Source organism: Lytechinus variegatus, chromosome 1 (assembly GCF_018143015.1).
Source record: "Lytechinus variegatus isolate NC3 chromosome 1, Lvar_3.0, whole genome shotgun sequence".
Taxonomy (NCBI): Eukaryota; Metazoa; Echinodermata; class Echinoidea; order Temnopleuroida; family Toxopneustidae; genus Lytechinus; species Lytechinus variegatus.
This window is the reverse complement of record NC_054740.1, coordinates 24068561-24090289: the sequence shown is the minus strand read 5'-3', so window position 1 is coordinate 24090289 and position 21729 is coordinate 24068561. Positions and strand designations below refer to the sequence as shown.

At 35.1% G+C, this 21729-nt stretch overlaps 1 protein-coding gene across 1 annotated transcript in view; it reads left to right on the top strand.

The window, feature by feature from the left end:
- The window catches only part of LOC121409666 (TBC1 domain family member 19-like), a 54081-nt gene that overhangs the window by 6162 nt on the left and 26190 nt on the right, over nt 1-21729 (top strand). The window contains exons 4-5 of the mRNA XM_041601578.1: nt 10115-10236; nt 13276-13350. Coding sequence (XP_041457512.1) covers nt 10115-10236; nt 13276-13350 — 197 coding nt within the window. The remainder of the gene's footprint in view (nt 1-10114; nt 10237-13275; nt 13351-21729) is intronic.

Below are 21729 nucleotides of genomic sequence, written 5' to 3'. Positions count from 1 at the left end.
TGCATCCAAGGTGGATAACTTTCTCTTCACTATTAGAGTGGTATTTAACTTTAAGTTTGCTTTTATCGTTGAATGAATATTTATGCCACACAAACTTCACATCGTTTGCTAGCAATTTTCTTTCACTGACATTGCTATTGTTTAATGCCTGTAACCAGCCATGCACTGACTGATCCATTTCTTGCAATTTTTATTTACTGACATTGCTATTGTTTAAAGCATTTAACCATCCATGCATGACTGTTCAAATGAAAATATCATGTCATACTGCAGACCTTCATGTTTGAGGAGCGCGATCGCGCCGGCACTCCTACCACGCTCCTTGAAAAAAATAAGGAGAGCAAAAAATCGCGCTCCTCAAAAAAAAAAAAAAAAATTGAAAAAAAATTCTTAAAATTTCACATTTCACATCTTTAAATCCATGAAATAATGCTCCATCATTTATTTCTTGGTAATATGTAGTATTCCATCCTTGCTTTCGTCTTTGCCTTGGTATGAACAATTAATTTCTTGATACCAGAATTTTATTTTGTTTTGTGAAGAAATTGCAATTCTTCATATAAAATTAAAAAAGTTAATAGATCTATGATAAAATGGCTTGCCATACATGTATGTCGGCCTACACTGGATAAATCGTCCAGTGTGACAGCCTCTAAAAATTGAATGCATTGAATTTGGCCCATCAATAAGTAAAAGAAATAGCATCTGCATCCAGAATGAGCAATTGATTCAATTCCAATATATGTATGGTAATCAACAGAAGTGACAGCTTTCCTATTACACACAAGAAGATGCGATAATTTCTACATTCATCATGTTATACATGTATGAGTGCCCAGCAGAAGCAGATAACGGTGCTACATAAGAACCCATCATCGTCATTTTTCAAAGATGTCTGTCACAACTGTCTGCTAGTGGCTCGATACATCATGCAAGAAATGTAGTTCAGTGGCAGTGGAATACTTTCTCAGGTTCAGACAGTCTATAAAGAAAAAAATTGTTAAGAGACTTATTCAGAAGTTGCACAAGACATCAAAAGTCTCTGTTAAAGCTGCAATTACATGTAATATGTACATGTAGGTGTATGTATTTTGGATAATTTGGAACACTATCAATTCTGAAATTTGGTTGTGATTTCTGACACATATAACAGCCAAAAAAGAATGAAATTTTTATTATGGATTTATCAAATTCTCCTCACATATTTGTGCATGTGTTGAGCAGTTTGTTCTCGTGCACAATTCGGTTGGCTCAAAAGCCTTCTTGTACTCCTTGACACCTGGGATGAATAAGGGCAAAAGGAAATGACGAGTTCTGAAAATCACTCAGATTTCTATTTGTTATCCCATTTTGAGTTTTGGAGGTATTTTTTTACCTAAATCCTCTTGTTATAAATCAACGATATACAAAAATACAATATTTGGAAAATAATATTGAGCAAAAAAAAAGGTGTGAAACTGTTCTAGAAACATTTGAAGTAGTATATCCCTGCTTGATTCCACTGGGAAATTGCTCAGACAAGGTATCTATAGGCAGGAAGGAAGCGACTCGATTACTGCCTGTTATACAATTGGGGTATAGATGGAATGCAAGTTGTCTTGTTCCAACAAGAGTTTGAGATACCTGCACTAGCAAAGGGGTCAGGAGTGTGATTGGAAACTCAAGTTGCAGGAGTAGAATCAACAGGAATAAAAGAAAAAAGAAACAACTTCAACACTGCATTGCGAAATGATTCCGATCGGATATTGAGGTCATAGAGAAAGGAGTTTCAGAAAAAAACAATGCTCTCCTTATATTACATTCCGAGAGAGAAAAAAAAGATGCATTTTCCAAAATTGCAAATAAGCTGAGATGCGGAGCTAGAGCATGAGCCAGCGAGAGGCGTGTGCTTATCTGGATTTTCCTGAGGACTGCTAAAATAAACAAAGACCTGATCCCTACTTGGCTTACATCTAGTCAAGCATTTTCATAAAGAAATATGCTTTTGTAGTTTGCTACCACAAGGGCTCTGGTAATATGAAAAGGCCACAGTGCTTAAACTGCTATCATCATGGATGGCAAGCAGAAAGAAATGGTAATTAATTTCATGAAATATGCATTCGGATTACTTGTCTTTGCGTGTATGGGTGCTAATCTGCTCCCGTAAGTAAAGAGCTTTCATGTAATTCCGCAACACAAACAAGGATGAAATTTTTTTCATCAGATTTTAATAATAATAATAATTGACATTTACATGTATATAGTGCTTTATCAATCTACGACTGTTCAAAGCGCTTCACAATTATTACCCGGTCACTGGATTCATAGCATTCCAAGCAGCCTGTTAGGCGCAAACTTGCTAAACCAACCACAATGACGATTGTTTCCTACCGGTACCCAATTAGCACCTGGGTGAGAGTGGCAAAGTGTGGATTGACGCCTTGCCAAAGGGCGCTAGGCCATGGTGGGATTCGAACACACGACCCTCTGATTACAAGGCGATTTTTCCATGTGGGATGATGTATATTTTATTGCAAAGGTTATGGCGTACATGTAGTCACATTTCGCCTACGATGACTGTACGGCCAGTCGAAAACTGGTGTTTTTATAGTTTTTGTACCAGGTTTCGGTACATGTATGTGGTTTGAACAGAAATCCATAAAACTGCTGTATTTGACCCGTAGGTGAATTTTACTGCAGCATTTATATTTCATTAGTGATACCTGTAGGTAGAGGATAATTGGCACAACATAATCTTGCATTGTCCAACTAAATAAAGTAAAAATATCAGTGTTTTTTTTTTCTTTTTTTTTTACTTTGATATCCATATGATTATTGTGGTACTGTCTGCACAAAGCATGTGTATAAAAAAAGCAAACTAAAAAAATTAATCCCTTTATAGTCCACTCCTAATTGAAGGCGTTATGCATACATTTTTTATTAACTCTGCCATCTGATGGCGACTACCCTTGACTTCGCTGATCAACAGCGAATCAAAATCGAGGATTACTGATGTTCATGAATGGCAAAGTTACCATAATGGTAACTTTTATGCAGCTTGGCCCTGAGAATGCTTTGAATGATAACACCATATAGAGTACTCTGCTAAAAAAACTTTGTGTTTGCTATTTGTGTTAAACTTAGGAAAGTGTAGAGTCTTCTCAAATCATTAATTATTTTTTTACAAACTTGTGCTTATATCCCAATTTAATCAAACATAAATACTTTTGACTCTCCAATAATAAATGATAATAGTTTTTAGGTTCAAAATCTTAAGCTACATGTACATGTACATGTACATGTATGTCCCTGGGCCTGTAGACACAAGATGTTCTCTTTCTTTCATTAAAAAAGGAACACATTATTAAGGTTGAACTTTTGACATGGAACAAATTCCTTGAATTTGCTTTGAGCGATTTGGAATATTGTAACAGAGCATTTAGATGTAAGTTCCCATTCTATTTTGTAAAACACACTCTTTAGAAATTTGAAATGCAATTACTTAGTGTAATTCAATTTTGTGTTAATAGTCAAGTACTGTTATAGATACTGTACATGTCCTAATTCTTTAGGCGGACAGGTGAAACAAACACCTTTCAACTTTTGTTGTCTTCATGACTGAAATCTAACTTGTAAATGATTGGAAAATTATTTTCATGCTCACCCTGGAGATGTTTTTTTAATCTGTTAAAGGATAAGTTCATCCTGAAATCAAGATTTTTTCAAGCAGGAAAATAAGTTTTAAAATTCCAAAGAATATTAAGAGATAAAAAAGTATTTTTTATTTTGTGACATATGCCAATTATTTCCCTAAACTTACATTTCCTTCGAAAAAAAGAAATAATATTGCTTGACTTTTAAACATACATTGATACAATTCAAATGAAAACTATTGTAAAAGAAACAAGATGAATATGATTGTGTGTTGAAGTTACATTAAAAATCAAAACCATTCCATAATGAAGAAAAATCTGCATACAATACATCTATTAAAAGGGAAAGTGCGAACAAATTGAAATTTTGTAATTTTTTCATAAAGTGAGACAGAACATGCATTGTTCACAGATGCTGGAAAACAATACATGTAGGCTCAGTTTCCAATGGCCTGGTAATGTAAAAATGGTGCCAAATTAATGAAGACAAGCTGGGCTATTCCACGGTTACTGACGTTACATTTGGAGTCACCTTGACTCATACTTGGAGCTGTAACTCCATTATTATTGATAGGAAGTAAACATCCCCTTATCACAACAAAGTACACAGTCTGACTATATCCTTTGTATAAAAACAAAACTTGGGAAATTTTATTATGCTCCTGGCAAATCTTTGGAAAGTGTCGGTTACTCACGTTACATGATTTGGACATGCATGAAATGAAAAGTCGACATTTATAAGTGAAAAGTCTCCTCATACAAGGCTTTTATGAAAGTTGATTATATCCATTTCAAAGAAGTATATTAGGGAGACAAACTTTGTACATAATTAAAAAAATAAAGAACACATGGTTTTTACTTGGGGTGCAGATAATATGGTTACTCACGTTACGGTTTACTTATTTTGTCCATGTATGGTTAACAACACAAATGTCATTAAAAATTCAATAATGTGTGTAAAATTCATTGCTAGGAACATCAAAAAGAGATTTTATACCAAAAATTGGAACAATTGGAGCTTTATTAGGGAGTAAGAGGGAAAAGTATGATTTTGCTTACTAATTATGCATAAATTAGCATAATCGCTTAATACCAATTTGCATGAAATAAATTACTGTATTGTATTGTAGATTATGTCCAAGACAACCTGCGTGCAAATTTTCGGCGTGATCGTGCGGCCAATGGCCAAGATCTCAAGGGGGGCCTGGGAGGCCCCACCCCCACCCCCCGGGCCATATTAACTCCCAAAATACCCCAGCCTAGATAGGGTTACAGGTAAGGACATTCAATGTGTTTTTCGAACACTCTTTAAAGTTTGGTTAATCAAAACCAAGTCTTACTAATGCACTCTCGCATTGTGAATACTTCTACTTATAAATATTCAATTTTTTGTGTGATTGTATGACCACTGATATTTTGATGTACAAAGAGTCACATCAAAGAGGTGCACCCTCATTTTGCTTTTAATTAATCAAAAATAACTTCACAACTCACCATGAGACTGAAAACTTGACATCCCACAGAAAATGTTACTTAACTGCATAATTTTTTCTGGTTACTCATTACATGATGGTTACTCACGTTACAAAGTTACTCACGTTACAGTTTTTCTTCATCGTCTTTATAAGAAATTATACTTTTTAATGATTTTGATAGTCATCACTGTGTCAAAGATTGTTTGAAGGAAGAGAATTTAAAATCCCACCAATTAACTGTGAAGAATTTTTCTCTGAGAAAACAAAGTCAGTTTTTTTGGTTACTCACGTTACATCACCTGAGCAGGTTGCAATATTCATTTTTGAATGAGTACTACAAATTTACTTGAAAAGCTGTTGTGTATTTTAGGTAATTTGACCCTTCTAAACTTCAGAAATATATAAAGTGGTATGTTGTTGCAATAACAAAATGGTAATAAGGCATATATATTTCATTTTTCACTATTTTTCTTGTATTTTGGTACAGAATGGAAGACACAACTTTTGACCATTTTTTTCCAAAGTATACATATGAAAATAAACTTTTTATTTCTTGTTCCTGAAACTATCATGCATAAAGGACTTTAAGTATTAAAAAATTCAAGAAAATATTGAATTTGAATTTTTAAGCTCATGTCCACCAACCTGTGGAATTGCCCAGCTCATAATTTTTTTTCACCAGCTAAAATGTAGAATAAAATAAAAAGTGAACAGAAAATGAAATGATAAGGGGATTTTAGCAGAAGTAATGAACGAGCTTCTACATGTACATATACGTTCAAAGAAACTCATGTTTTATTCAGATATCTCATGAAGATGTACGATTGATAATTCCTTACAATGGCATCAAACAATAGAAAGAAAAAAACATTTTCATCTTGTGTTCTTGATAATACCTTTATTATTAGTAATCCTGATCATATACTTTGAAAATTTTATGATATTTGAATCCATTTTTTTTATTTCTCATTCAAGAAAAGCAAAATTTCTTCTTTGTAAACTTCAAAGAAGTAGTGCATCCTATCTTTTGAAGAACTCTCAATGCCTACATGTACATGTACAGCTCTGACAGGGATAATTCAAGAGGGATAAAACAAGGGATTTTCATTCCATGAATTTTTTTACTCAGATAGCATATATTATTAGCAGTTGATGTTCTTTATAGGCATGAATGATAATAGTTTGTGGATAGCATGTGAATTGCATGAAGTTGAATAGAAAATACAATTACAATAAAAAAATATATAGGCCTATATATATATATGTATATATATATATATATATATATGTATGCAGTCCTACAGGTAAAGTAGGGGAGACCGGGGTTAGTTGGAACGCGGGGTAAGTTGAAACATTGTAATTTTTTTATGCCTGTAAAAGAAATATATGCAATACTGCCCTCAATTTACTGCAATAATAATTCAACACTGTTGTATTATTATTGCAGTAAATTGAGGGCAGTATTGCATAAATTTATTTTACAGGCTTTAAAGAAAATTACAATGTTTCAACGTACCCCGCGTTCCAACTAACCCCGGTCTCCACTACTTCTTCTTTTAAGTAAAAAAAAATGCCCCCTCCCTCTAAAAAATGTCAAATCAGTTACCCAGACCACATTTTACAAAGCACATTTAAAAGTAAATTTCTTCTACAGCTAGGTTGAATTTAGCCTAGATGTTGAATAGATTTATTTAACCTCAAGATATTCAAGTTAGGTATACTTAATGTACCTCCATGTAAAATCTGAGTAGAAACTTGATCTGAAGTTTAATATTGAAGTCTAAAGGATCGGTAATGTCTATATTTTTTTATTGGAATCAGTATGTAAATGAACTCTTTGGCCCAAATTCACAAAGGTGCTTTTTATAAAAACCATCGGTTGATCCCATATTTTATACAGATTTCCTGTATAAATTATGCTTATATTTACTGTGTATATTAAAATATGTCCAATGCTGATGCACGCTTTTGTCACAGTGCCCCAAATTGACGCAGGTTGCCATGGTTAAGTACTACTTTATACAGGAAATCTGCATAAACCATGGGTTCAACCATGGTTTTAAAAACTACCTTTGTGAATTTGGGCCATTGATAGCAGTATATAGTACATTGTACCATGATATCAGTTTTCAATGAATTCATGACATAATTCAATCTTAAAGCTCCCTTTTGGTAATTGTTCCATTATCTGTAAGGAGCATGATCGGTTAAGCCAAAGGTTCGCATTGAGGTGAATTTTTTTTTAAGGTACTTTTATCAAATTTGCTTTTAAAATAATCTTTGATATCTCAGGTTTCTAAAAACTAAGTTTCATGAAGATTGATGATTCCGAAAGTACCGGAATAGTCCATTTTATTAATGGGGGTGCTGCTACCTCTCATCACGGACGGACATTTCTACTCAAATTAAATTCACTCTAGTTTTATTGTTTTTAAAAGTTACTCTAATTTGGTTTGGATGTTCTTGCACTCTGAACATTACTCTATTATCAGACATAATATAGTAGAAAAAAAATATTGGGAAGTAATTTTTTTTGGTAGGTGTTAACATTTCCATTTTGAAATTTCCGTCCATGATGGAAAAAAAGATGAAAAGTTATTTTATTCTTTATCAGAATAGAAATCAAAAATAAAAAGGTTTAGAAGTATCTCTCTAAACACTGTACATCATTTTATTTGACCATAGCTGAAATCCATACATTTTATCAAACATATCATAAACTCAATAAAAAATGATCACGGACGGACATTAATTTCATCACGGACGGACAAAGGTAATTCACTCAAATTCATTTCACTCTAGTTTTATTGTTTTCAAAGTTACTCCAATTTTTTTTAATGGTCTTGCACTCTGAACATTAATCTATCATCAAACATAAATTAGTAGGAAAAAATATGGGAAGTAAACTTTCCTTGTAGATGTTAACATTTCCGTCCGTCCGTGATGAAATTAATGTCCGTCCGTGATAATTTTTATTAGGATAATGTCTATGGATTCACCTTTTTATTCTTTATCAGAATAGAAACAGAAATAAAAGTGTGTAGAAGTGTTTCACTGGACACTGTACATCATTTTATTTGAACATAGCTAAAATCCATACATTTTATGCATATAATAAATCAATCAAAAATGATCACGGACGGACATTAATTTCATCACAGACGGACGAGTGAAATAAAGAAAGATTCATATATGCAGTGAAAAATGGCTCTGAGATAGCATTATTCAGAACTCAAATGGAATAAACCTACAACTCTTCACAATTTTTTGTGATATCTTTGTTTGGCCGTTATTGGGGCTATATTGTTGTCAGGAAAAATTGTTAAACTTTGGAATGCAGATAGAGTTGAAAAGCTACATGTACATGTATATGCCAAAAAAGCGGGAAACAAAGTATGGCAAGAACAAGTCCAAAGCTGTAGATTTCATCAATTCAAGCTTGCAGAAAGTGATGGAGAAGAAGTAGAATGCAATGCATAATCTGATAAGCAGAAAAATCAATTTTTCCATGTACAAACCTATGGATTCACAATGCTTCTAACAGAACATGACATCACAGTCTTGAGATTTGTGAAAATTACATGAATACCTTTTTTCGAAGTCCATTTTGGAGCTAATTTTAAGCAAATCGCTTATCTGGTAAACTGTGAAAATGCATAAAGCTTGCACTGCAGTGTTTAGAAGTTTTAATAAGCTTTGGATTGGAATATCAATTTCAATTTTGGATTCGGTCAGGGCCTAAATACATGAGGGCTGTTGATGTTATGGGGTGTCTCCGCTTTGATATGTGCAAAAGATGGATTTAAAGAGAGCCCCTGACAAGTGTTGATCCAACAAACAAGCATAAGGATCAGCGACCTGTTGATCTTTTAGATTTAGTTTTTGGACCTTAAAAAAAACATCTTTGCTCTTGGAAAATTAATGCCTAAAAATCATCATGATCATAAAAATACTTGTATCAACATGATCATTAATGAACTAGCTGTTGATTTTGAACCTACTAGTATTCTACAATTTAAAAAGACAATATTCTTTACATTCGATTTTGACAAGAACTGTGTTTTATAGAGCAATCGTATGTCTAGATTATACTGTGCGTCTAGCATAGAAATCAAGTTGCTACATCTTAAATCAAGTTGCTACATCTTAAATCAAGTTGCAGCAACTTGATTGAAGTTGTAGCAACTTGATTGTGTAACGAATACTGTTTAATTTTATTAAAATATGTACAAATCATCAATACAATAGCATTTGTTTACCCAAAAAAGTATTAAGAACTTCTTACAGAGTACTTCCATTGTATTTTAATTGTGTCCGTCCGTGATGTCCGTCCGTGATGGAAAATATTTGCAATTCTCTCAGAAGTTTGATATTGGTTAAGAATTCAATATGCTGAACATAGAAGCTAACATGCCCTAGTGTTAGTTGCATTAACAATTATTGGTCCATGTAAAGCTGTTTAGATAGAAACAATAAAAATGTACAAAAATTCTAAAAACCACATTTCTATCATGTCCGTCCGTGATATGGCACATGTTTGTAGGTAACCATGGCAACAAACTTTTTTCTTCATTCAGCATATTGTCCTACCCTTCACTATAAAACACAAAGGAACCTTGTTCATCTTATTCCTAATTTGTTACAAGCCTTCAAAACTTTCAAAATCTATCAAATGTCCGTCCGTGATGAACCGCTCATGCTCTAAGATATTTGAGAAATGTTTCACTTTTGTCAGATACATGTAGCTGTACATAGCTTTGTCCCTCTGAAAAATTGTTTTAAAATTAAAGCACTAAGAGTTCCGTTCCCATTTCTATAAATGAATGGAGATAAAAGAGTACTATTGATTGCCTTGCTCACAGGCATAAGTGTTGATGTTGGGCATTGAACCCTGGACTTTCATGTGTCTCAGGTGCCTTTAAAAAAGCACTCAGCCACGGCACCTCAGTATGGCAAAATCATTGATTTCTTTTCTATACTTTTCATTTTTTTTCTTATTTTTTATAGGATGGGAACAGAAACTTCACAATGCAGTTTACAGACACCTTCGACACTACAGACCCATGCCCCACCCGGACACACCCCAAGAACAAATGAAGGAATCTTTGGCGTACATTCGAAGAGCACAGGTATGGAACCAATACTGATTGGGCAACCCACCGTACTTAGATTGATTGATATTTACCATGTTTACATGTGATCGGCTTTTGGTTCTGAACCAAAGGCTGATGGAGAATCGGCTTTTGGATTATCTTGCACCGCTTTTACACGCTGTTACAGCTCGTGGTGCAGAATTGGCTCGCATGTCAAAAACCTGAAATGGTACGCACACCAACAATATACATCATAATAAAGACAGCACTGGATCCGCGGCTTACAATTACGTCACAATGGTAAAGTAAATGAAATGCACACTAATTGCCGATGCAGAATCGGCGTTCTGTTTACACGTAGTAAAAAAGTTGATTCTGCACCGGCTCGCGGTTCTGAACCTACTACATGTACTTTGGTGATGCAAAATTGCCGATTCTGAACCAAGAGCCGATGCAAGTTAGTCGCATTTACACGCTATGAATAAGCCGGTGCAAAAGCCGATTACATGTAAACACGGTAATAGATTGATATTGTCTTTGTAAAGTGGCTTTGTAAAGTACATTCCCAAATAAGCACATGAAGAAATCTTTACAGTAATGTCTACATGTATGGCACCAGCTATAGGGGCTTCTAAAAAATTTATTTAAGACATTAGCTTAAAAAATAGGATGCCTAATAGAGAGGTTAAAACACTTGTCTGTAAGACGTTAGGTCTGAGTCAGTTGGCTATGAATAGTAACGTGATCTCATGTAGGACAATGAACATTCAACATATACACAAAAGTGGGCTAATGAGAATCGTAGAATCAGCAAATTTTCTGCCAAGTGGTCAAAACCACAACAACCCTTCCTCCCCTGACTTTGCAGCCTTGCAGGTACCCTTTACAAGTTTGCCCAGAGCCCTCTTGGTTCTCAGGTGCTAATGAATTCAAATTATGCTCAATTATGTGTCGATGGAAACCGAACACCATTTGCCACGCTCTGGAAGCGACAGGCAAAAGCAAAGTGCTATGAGGCAATTTCAGTGGAAATTCTGTAATAGTTAGATGGGTACCCAACAGTCTGTACAGCTTGGTTTTAGAGTAGTCAAACACAATCTACATACATGGACACCTCACAGCAAGGAACAAAATTATTTGGGGTGATTTTGCCCCCGAAATGCTCAAACGAGCCCCCAAACTTCCCATTGGCTGCAATGTTTAAAGCTTATCAAACGTTGCAGATTTTAGACAGTACCTGTAGATTTTGAAAAAATAGCCCTGCGTAATAGATAATAGAAAACTAAATGACTGCGTCATGGTCTAGTGGTTTCAACTCTTGTCATTCAATCATAGGGTCATGGGTTTGAGCCCCAACCATGGCTTCTTTCCTTCAGCAAGAAATTTGCCAACATTGTCCTGGGGCCCGTTGCAGAAAGAGTTGCAATCAATCATAACTCTAAAAATCATTCGCAACTCTAAAAATCATGCGCAACTCTAAAAATCATGCGCAACTTGATTTTCAACAAATCAGCAGCGCGTCTTTGGGACTTGCGATTGATTTTTTGGTTTGCGTTTAAACACAACTCTTTCTACAACAGGCCCCTGTTCTCAACCCAGGTGAGGTGAGGTAAATGTGTAATCGACTGAGGAAAATGGACCATTTGATTTTGTATCTTCATCTCTACGTACCATTTTTTTTCTTCTACAGATTAATGCCTAGATATACATGTACTGTAGGCTTAGGACGAGTATCCTTCTTTGCCATTTGAGTGTTCGCCAGGGTAAAAGAAATTGAAAAGTTCAAACGATCGAGATACCTGGATTATCAATCATAAAATGTTCCCTAATTATATATTGACCTTCCAGTGGTCTCACATAATGAGCGAGCTTTAAACTCGATATGTCCCATCAACATCAATGATGCAAAGCCACTGACAAGGCCGCATTGTCTTATCTCGAAAAGAAAATAAATGATTGAAATTAAAATCATTAAATTTTAGCATAAATTTCATTTGTTATCTTGCAGTTTGTTTTCAGATATTATGGCCATGTACTTGTGATAATCAAATGTCTCAAATACGTTTACACATTTGGTAAACATTTGATAAAAGGAGTATTCGGCTGTCTATTGATAGTTAACTGATCAAAAGTATTCAATAGTTCGAGTTTTCCTCCTAGTCTCCCAGGCAAAGTTCAATTTGTTAGGCATTCCCACATCAGCAATTTATTCAAAGTGATGATATTGGAGCAAAGCTAGTACAGTGTGATTGAAAATTTTAACCTTTGTTGGTTTTTCAGGTTAAAAGGTAGGATGAGTTTGGGTGAGGTGTAGGGTTACACCATTTATTATTCAACATGGTTTTTAGTTTTTTGGTGCACGAGGCAAATAGAATTCTAGCCACGTGCAACTACAAACTGTACCGTACTATATTTTCTCTTTTCAAACTTATATGCTTTTGTCTCTTGTCTCTCATCTTTCTCTCTCTGTATATTTGTCCTTTGAAGTTACATTGTATTGTTTGAAAGGCTTAAATTGTCATTGGTCTGACTATTGTGGCCCAGTAGATTAGTTTTCTGACTTCCAAAGAGAGGGTTGTGGGTTCAAATCCCAATAAGCAATGGAGATATACATGTATGCAAGTCTTTTTGAAAGTGCTGAGGACTTCTATCACTCAACATGATCATCATCTTCTTCTTCTTCTTTTTCTCCTCCTTTTCTTTCTCATTCTTCTTTTTCTCCCTCCTAATTCTATATCTTCTTCTCCTTCTCCTTCTTCTTCTCTTTCTCCTTTTTCTCCTTCTTAACTTTCTCCTTCTTGTTCTCCTCCTCCTTCTTCATCTTCTTCTTCTCCTCCTTCTCCTTCTCCTCCTCTTTCTTCTTCTTCTTCTTCCTCTTCCCCCTCCTTCCTCTTCTTCGTCCTCCTCCTCTTCTTTCCCTTCTCCTCCTGCTTCTCCTCGTCCTTCTTTTTATTATTATTGGTACATGTATAGCATTATTATTATTATTATCATTAGAAGCAGTAAGTAGTATTAGTAGTAGTTTCATCATTAGTAGTATTGGTTATTATTTTCTCCATTTTGTCTTTCCTACAGTCTACCTGGGAGAAACGGATTTTGAAAAGTCTCAATAGCATGTGTACAGAACTCTCCATTCCATTGGCAAGAAAGGTAAATAATCAAGAATACTCCTTTTGGGGTCTGTTTTAATAATCAGTTTTTCATTCTAGAATCACAATCACTAAATCCAAACTTAAACACAAGCCACAGCTACATGTATTCTAGGCACACTTTTAATGGCACTATTTGTGACCAGCCACCCCAAAGCAATAAGTCGCTCAGAATGAATTTTGTCATTTTTATTGTGTTTGGAAAAGCAAATCCCAAGCTTTGAAATGATATGTAACTTGTTAAAATTGATCAACGATAACCCACATGAGTACTTTTGAGAAGAAACTCGGCAAGAGCTTCATAGAATAAGGACTCAGGTTCACTCAAGTGTAAAGATTTGCACCATGTGCAATCTCAATGATACTTCCAAGCAGTCCCTAAAAACACTTGTGTCTACAAAACTCTTCATTTTCATTTTTTAACAATAACTGATTCAAATTTTGACACTACATGTAAGCAAAAGAATTACTCTTTCAGATAGGCCAATTCCATTTTTTTTAAGACTACACAATTACTATTTTTTACTATGTACATAGAGTCTTGCCAGGTGACATACATGTACTACATGTATTGCTGGTTTTGGAATGGCTGCTCACATAGAGAAAAAAAAAATACTAAAACAATGCCTGTATGAAATTGATAAGTATGTTCTGAAAATGTATCGATAACTGTCTCTTCTGATTTGGGGCATCTTCAATCCACCCGCAATCACACCGCAGAATGATGATTTTGAAATTCGCAATCATTTAACTTTCTTCAGATCTACGAATGCACTTCTAATTATGGCTGCCCTGATTGTATTTCAACTTCCGTGGGGACCCTCTTATGTTTGCCCACCAAAGTTGTGCTACCCACTCATGGAAGCCTATCCTCATCAGCTTAAAATTTCAAGTAGTAGATGGGGAATATTTCATGATGAAGGTGAGGTGAATGGGTACCCGGTAAGAATTCTTTGAATGCTCAAGTACATATTAAAGTAGCAGAGCTATGCCTTGGTAATAATGATAGCAGGGCCCGCTTGGAGACCAGTTTTCGGAACTGAAGTGGCTACCCTGGGTAAATTATCATTATCATTCACGAGCCACCATTTCTCTCATGATTGGACTGATTAAGATGTTGCTTTGTTCTTTAAAACCTGTCTTATTATCTAATCTTTCTCTAATGCATTTGGATCCCCTTTCAAAATTTCCCCCGTGATTTTCTCAAGAGGGCCTGAGGCCTGTTTCATAAAGCTATTGGTGAAGCTATTGGTGGAAACAAGGACCTATTTTGGCTTTAGCCTGAAGCGGTTTAAGCTATAAATTCAGGCTGATGAAGACTCATTCGAAGGACAAGGCTGTTCTCTTATTCGTGAACAAAAAATTCAAGGAAAAAAAATGTGCATGCATAATATGAGAATGCATGCAGCATAATAACATAGAAGAACTGCAGACATTCATTACTGGCCCAATTCAGAGAGCTTTACAGTCTTTCCTAGTTAGAATAATAGAAATACAGTAGTGATTTTTTTCAGTAAAGTTGTCTTCAATTGTGAAGGCAACTACATGTAGTATTTTAGTGCTCTACAAATTCGGAATTGGATTGAATGGGAACTATAAACAAGATCCTTTTGTTCTTAAGGCACAAAAACTTTTATATGCATGTGATCTTGGATTATTAAAGCTGTGAATTTCATGCTTTTTTAAAAACAATTTCTTTTTTTGATTCCACCATGTTTTAGTTATTTGCGGTGGCCATGATTTATGACAGCTTTACTTAGATTTTTAGCTCATCCGGCCCGAAGGGCAAGATGAGCTTATGTCGTGGCTTGGCGTCCGTCCACAATTTCAAAATGCTACTTCTTCGCCATTATATGATAGCACTAGGTGGGGCATTCAAAACTTCTACTCAGAATTTTTAAATTCATTAAATATGCTATTAATTTATGCGCATTTTTCAAAATTCACAAAAAATGCTACTTTTTCTTTATTTGTTGACCGATTTTGATTTTTTTGCTTCCATCTGGTAGAGCTTCATGAGGTTCACCAAACTTCTACACAGAATTTTGAAATTTTGACCAGAACAATTTTTATGCTAATTTATGTGAAATTAATTTATGCATATTTTTAAAATTTCACATAAATGTTTCTTCTTTCTTTGTTGACCGATTTTGATTTTTTTTCTTCCATCTGGTAGAGCTTCATGAGGTTCACCAATCTTGTACGCAGAATTTTGAAATTTTGACTAGAACAATTTTTATGCTAATTTATTGGAAATGAATTTATTCATATTTTTGAAATTTCACATGAAATGCTTTTTCTTCTTTAATTGTTGACTGATTTTTACTTTTTTTCTTCTTCCATCTTGTAGAACTTTATGAGGTTCACCAAACTTCGACACAGATTTTTGAAATTTTCAGTAGAAAATTACTTATGTTAATTTATGCGAAATTTTTTCAGAAATCACAGAAAATGCCTCTTCTTTATTTGTTGACAGATTTTGATATTTTTTCTTCCATCCGGTAGAACTTCATGAGGCCCACCAAACTTCTACACAGAATTTTGAAAATTTTCAGTAGAAAATTATTTATGCTAATTTATGCAAAATGTATTCATAAATCACAGAAAATTCCTCTTTTTCTTAATTTGTTGACAGATTTTGATTTTTTTTCTTCCATCTGGTAGAGCTGCATGAGGTTCACCAAACTTGTACACAAAATTTTGAAAATTATGTCTGGAAAATTAGTTATTCTAATTTATGCAAATTTATTCATAAATCACAAAAAATGTTTTTTCTTCTTCATTTGTTGATCAATTTCAGTTTTGTTTGCTTTATATGATAGCTCGAGGTGGTGATACAAAATTTAAACATAGAATTTTGAAACTCATTGAATCTGCTATTTATTCATATATTTTCAAAACTCACAAAAACTCACCAAAATGTATAAGTTTTTGTTCAACTTGCTCTCATTTCTTTATTTGTTCAGCAATTATATTCATACTATTAAAGTACAGATGACCATTGGGTAAAACCCCATATGACCCCTTGAAAATGATGGGGTCAAAGGTCAACTTGGGCCCGTTGCAGAAAGAGTTGCGTTTAAACGCAAATCAAAAAATCAATCGCAAGTCAAAAATGCGCGCTGTTGATTGGTTGAAAATCAAGTTGCGCATGATTTTTAGAGTTGCGTTTGATTGCAACTCTTTCTGCAACGGGCCCCTGTTAAAGGGTTAAAAGGTCAAATGATATGAGGTCATGTTCATCCTTTTAAAAAAAGTTTTTGTTCAACCTTGATCACATTTCTTTTTTTCTGCAGCAATGTTGTTCATACTTGGTATATGATCCTTGGGTAATACACCATGTGACCTAATGAGAATGATGGGGTCAACAAAAATATTTAAAAAAGGATGGACATGACCTCATGAAATTCAATCTTTTGACCCCTTGATGACCTTTGACCATCAAAGGTCATCAAGGGGTCAAAAGATTGAATTTCATGAGGTCATGTCCATCCTTTTTTAAATATTTTTGTGCAACCCATTCTTATTTGTTTATTTCTGCATCAGTTATGTTCACACTTGGTACAAATGATTCTTGGAAAATACCACATGTGTGCTGTTAAAAATGATGGGGTCAAATGTCATCTGGGAGTCAAAAGGTCAAGTTCTTGTTCAATTTGCCCCCATTTCTTTATTTTTGCATCAAATTACATGTATATTCACACTCCGCAGGCCTACAGATGATCCTTGGGTAATATCACATGTGGGTTGTTGAGGAGGATGAGTACAAAGGCCAAGAGAATTTTGTCAGTAATTTTTCTTATCTTTATTTGTTCATTACTCTGTTCTTTAATTTTTCCAGAAAAAAGACTTTTGTCAGATATCATATAATTTTTAATTCTGTAACAGCTTTCAGACACAAGGTGAGAAAGTGCCTGGAATAGTACATGTAGATCAGGTGGATGTTTCACAAAGATTTAAGTAGAGAGCGGTGTTGGCTCAGTCGGTAACGCGTCTGCCCGTCGAACCAAAGATCGTGGGTTCGAGTCCACCCCGGGCGGATGACTGAAGCCAGTGCGTTGTGTGTAAACGTCTCTCCCATGTATCATAGATGCAGGCTATGTTACAATGGAAAACACTCCGTCCCTCGGATAGGACGTTAAATGGAGGCCCCGTGTAGAGGAGAGTCACCACCTTTGCACGTTAAGAACCCATTGCACTATTCGTATAAGAGTAGGGGAAACCCCGGTGTAGTGGTCCACCTGCATTCCCCCAATCAGTTATATCGGGAGGAGAGACCTGCGGGTCACAGTGATTCAGTTTGCTTTTCACCTCCCAGGCACAGGTGATGCCAAATAATAATAATAATAATAGTACAACTTAGAGTCACACTTAAATGCCTAGATGTTTGGGGTATAAAAGGCATTACCGCATTGGTCAGATCATGCAAAGAGAACAAGCACTACTGCATGTTGATCAATTAGATTTTGCGTTGCATTTCAGATACATGACGGGCGTCAGCATTTAAGTGGGATTTAAGTCATATTTAAGTCTTTGTGAAACACCCACCAGAAATTAAATTTGCTTTCAGAGGCTAAACACTAAACTGATAGTATTAAGGATACTTGCAGGTTATGGATTGTTAGTGAAAAATTTGGGTGGTGTCCTTGTACTTTTTAATTTGTGTATTCTTGGATATCACTAGACATAACCCTGAAGATTGCATTTGAGGGAAGAGGGGGAGGGGGAGAAAAGGAAGGTAATGAGGGGGGGGGGGGGTTGTTGAAGGAACAGAGGACAAGGGCATTGCCCCCAATTTGTTTAAAAAAACCTGCTAATTGCATACAAGCCCCTGTATATATGCCTATTGTATGTTTTCAATTGAAAATTCAGTTTGGAAAGAATCCTCCTTCAAGAAGTGATACAGCCTGCCCGATTTTCTGTTTCTTGGCACATAGGGGGTATTTAAAAAATAGTTATTTTTTCACGATTTTACCATTATGACAACTCTTGTGGAATCATGCATTGTCATAATGATTGGCTCCTGAGCCATGTCACCAAAGTAGTTGCCATATTGCGAAGTAACAACATACATGTATGTCAAGTCCTTTATCAAATATGCCCCTGGAAAAAAAAATTCTTGCGTACCTGCATACATGCAGTTTCTTGGAAAATAGAATTGAGAATGATTATCCCAAACCCCTAGCCTTTTGAATTACCTTTCCCTGTTCATTCTGATTGTACTTTGGCTATAATACTCATGGATGTTTTGGGGCTGTCATTATTTTCTCCGGGGGGGGGGAGGGGGTGGCCCTGATGCCCCCATGATTGACCCTAGAGAGCTCCTTTATGGTGATATTGACATGCAAACAAGTAAGTGATCTTCATTTAAGTGCAAAATTCAAGGTTGTGTGCATTCCTACGTGCCACGCTAATGTTGTGACAAGCATCTCTTTTTCAACTTGATTTGATAATCTCGATCTCCCTGAGGGACGCATGAATTGTGATTTACGTTTCTTTAAAGGGCAAGTCCACCCTACAAAAAAGTTGATTTGAATAAAAAGAAAAAAAAACAATCTGGAAAATTTCATCGAAATCAGATATAAAATAAGAAAATGGTGATATCTTTAAATTCTGTGGTGTTTTCACAGACAATTATGGGCATTAAAGTGATATGCACAGTATTGTAATGAAATAAAAAGAAATTGTAAGTGGGAGATGTCATCAGTCCCTCATTTTCAAACTGGACAGGATGTGCTGCTTTGTGAAATTTTAGCACAACTTCAATATGTCATAACTTTCTTATTTTACAATTACATCAAACACTGAAATGAGATTTTGACTGTAATGCTTGTTTCATTTTCTCTAGTTCACACATAGCAACTTTTTAATAATGTACATTTATACATGTATAGCGCCTTATACATTGGTTTCTATTAGCACTTTAAATTGTAATTATTACATGTATCACTATTCCGGACATAAAGTGCACCATCTCCACTCCCTGGGGAGTATCCTGGCCAAGCAACCGTTAATCGATGCACACATGCCAATCTAATCACATTGACTTTCACATTCTACCGAGTACCCATTTAACACATGGATGGAGAGCGACAGACATGGAAAAGTGCCTTGCCAAAGTACATTAATGAGTACTGGGTGGGATTCAAACCTTCAACCCTTGGTTTAAGAGTCAAGTGACTGAACCACAACACCATGACACTTCTTCTATATGGGGTGGACTTCCTCTTAAAGGTCAAGTCCACCCCAGGAAATTGCTGGCTTTTAAATAGAGTAAAATCAAACTGGCATAGTGCTGAAAATTTCATCAAAATCGGATGTAAAATAAGAAAGTTATGACATTTCAAAATTTCACTTTTTTATATTTTTCACAAAACAGTGATATGCACAATTAGGTGAGTCAGTCAATGATGTCCATTACTCACTATTTCTTTTGGTTTTTATTGTTTGAATTATGCAGTATTTAATTTTCATAGATTTGACAATAAGGACCTACTTGACTAAACCATATAGTATTAAACAAAACTAATTCCACATGTTCAGGAGGAATTAATCATTATATCACTTGACAATGAGGAGAAACTTAAAATATTTCATATGATAAAATACAAAATAAATAGTGAGTGGATGACGTCATAGTCTCCTCATTTTCATACCAGCCAGGATGCGCATGTATAAACTGAAATTGAGTGAAACTTAAAAATGTCATAACTTTCTTATTTTACATTTGATTTTGATGAAATTTTCAGTGTTATGCTTGTTGGATTTTTCTCTTTTTATTAAAATCAACTTTTGTTGAGATGGCCTAGTCTTTTAAAGAGTTCTATCATGAGCTTGGGTTAGTGGCTTGACTGCTTCTCTTCTGGAGGATTTCTTGAAAGGTGCAGCATTCTTCAATTAGAATTAAAATTCAATTGGGTTTTACTAAAATATTCAAGAAAAAGTCCGAAAACCTACATTTAACACAGCAAGTTTACAATTGATAAATATCAAAGCAGATACAATGAATGTATTAAATAATATAGTGCATGAGCAATATAGTATTTCAAAATTGTCTGAATACTTTACACAGAAATAAAATGTGAATTATGTTTTAAATTGCATCATCATTCTTCCACGGCAGCCCAACATAAATGCTCACTAAAGGGTAGCCTGAGGGCCACACCCCCGCTACATCCCACATCCCAATCCTTTGAAATGGTAAAATATATTAATGATTTCTCAAGTTGAAATCAAAGATTTTTTTGTATGGTGAACTTAAAAAAAAAAACAAGGATCGTAACAAAATTCAGTTCAACACAAGTTAATAGGATTCCTGCTATGAGAAAAGATTGCCATAATTCTTTCAAAGTAGCTAATACCACATTTTCAATATGAGGATTGGTGGTGAAAAAATGCTGTGTTTGATTCTGAGTGAAACACACATCTCTGGCTTTGATCATTGAGCTATTCTTTGATTATCATGCCTGTGCATGTCCCTGGTGACTTAAGCCTCTGGTTGCCAAAGGCCTTTGAACAGGATCCACCTTGTTCTAGAAATCAGTAGGTAGTGCTGCACCATCCCGAGTTTGCTCAATCACGAGATTTAAGCCCAATCGGTCCTCTCCGCGATTAATCTTGAGATTCAAGAAACCACGTCTCCACCATCGCAAGAAGAGCGATTCCTGCTCGAGCGAGGCATCGATGCATTGTGGTCTGACACCGTGAATAAATAATCCCGAGTGCGTCTGCACCCACGAATTAGCGTGATAATTCGTAAAATAGCGTGCTATTTTGCAAATAATTCCAAGTTGACTTGGAATTGCAGTCTCGAGATTAATCCTACGAACTAGCGCGATAATTGTGTCTCCATTGCAAATAATCTCGAGATTATTCAGATTGTTCAGATCGGGATAATTTGTCGGATCAGAAATAGCGTGCTAATTTGAAAACTCGGGATGGTGCAGACAGCCCTAGTGGGTTTTAATACTTGGGGCACTTTCAGTCCACTGTGTAAGAACGCTGTTCAATATTTTAAGCATGTTGTGTAAGACTGTGTTCTAACAACAGCTCTTTAAACTTTTAATCAATAGTTTATCAGAGGGACATGTTTAAACAATGCTTTTAAAATTTTAAACAATAGATAATTCAGTGTAGGAGAGTTTGTTCTTTATGGATAACCCCCTGATGTTTCATCTAATTCAGAGAGCAAGCTATGATTTCTTCTTGATACTTTAATTCTCCCCCATTTCCTCTTGTTATGTATGAAAGCAAATTAAAATTTTACTCTTTTGCTCAAATAAACACCATTATCTCAAGCTTTCTCTTATCTTATGTTTTGGTTTTTGTGGGGGGGGGGTAGTATTCTTGCTGTCCATCTGTTTGAATCAATGTGCATTGT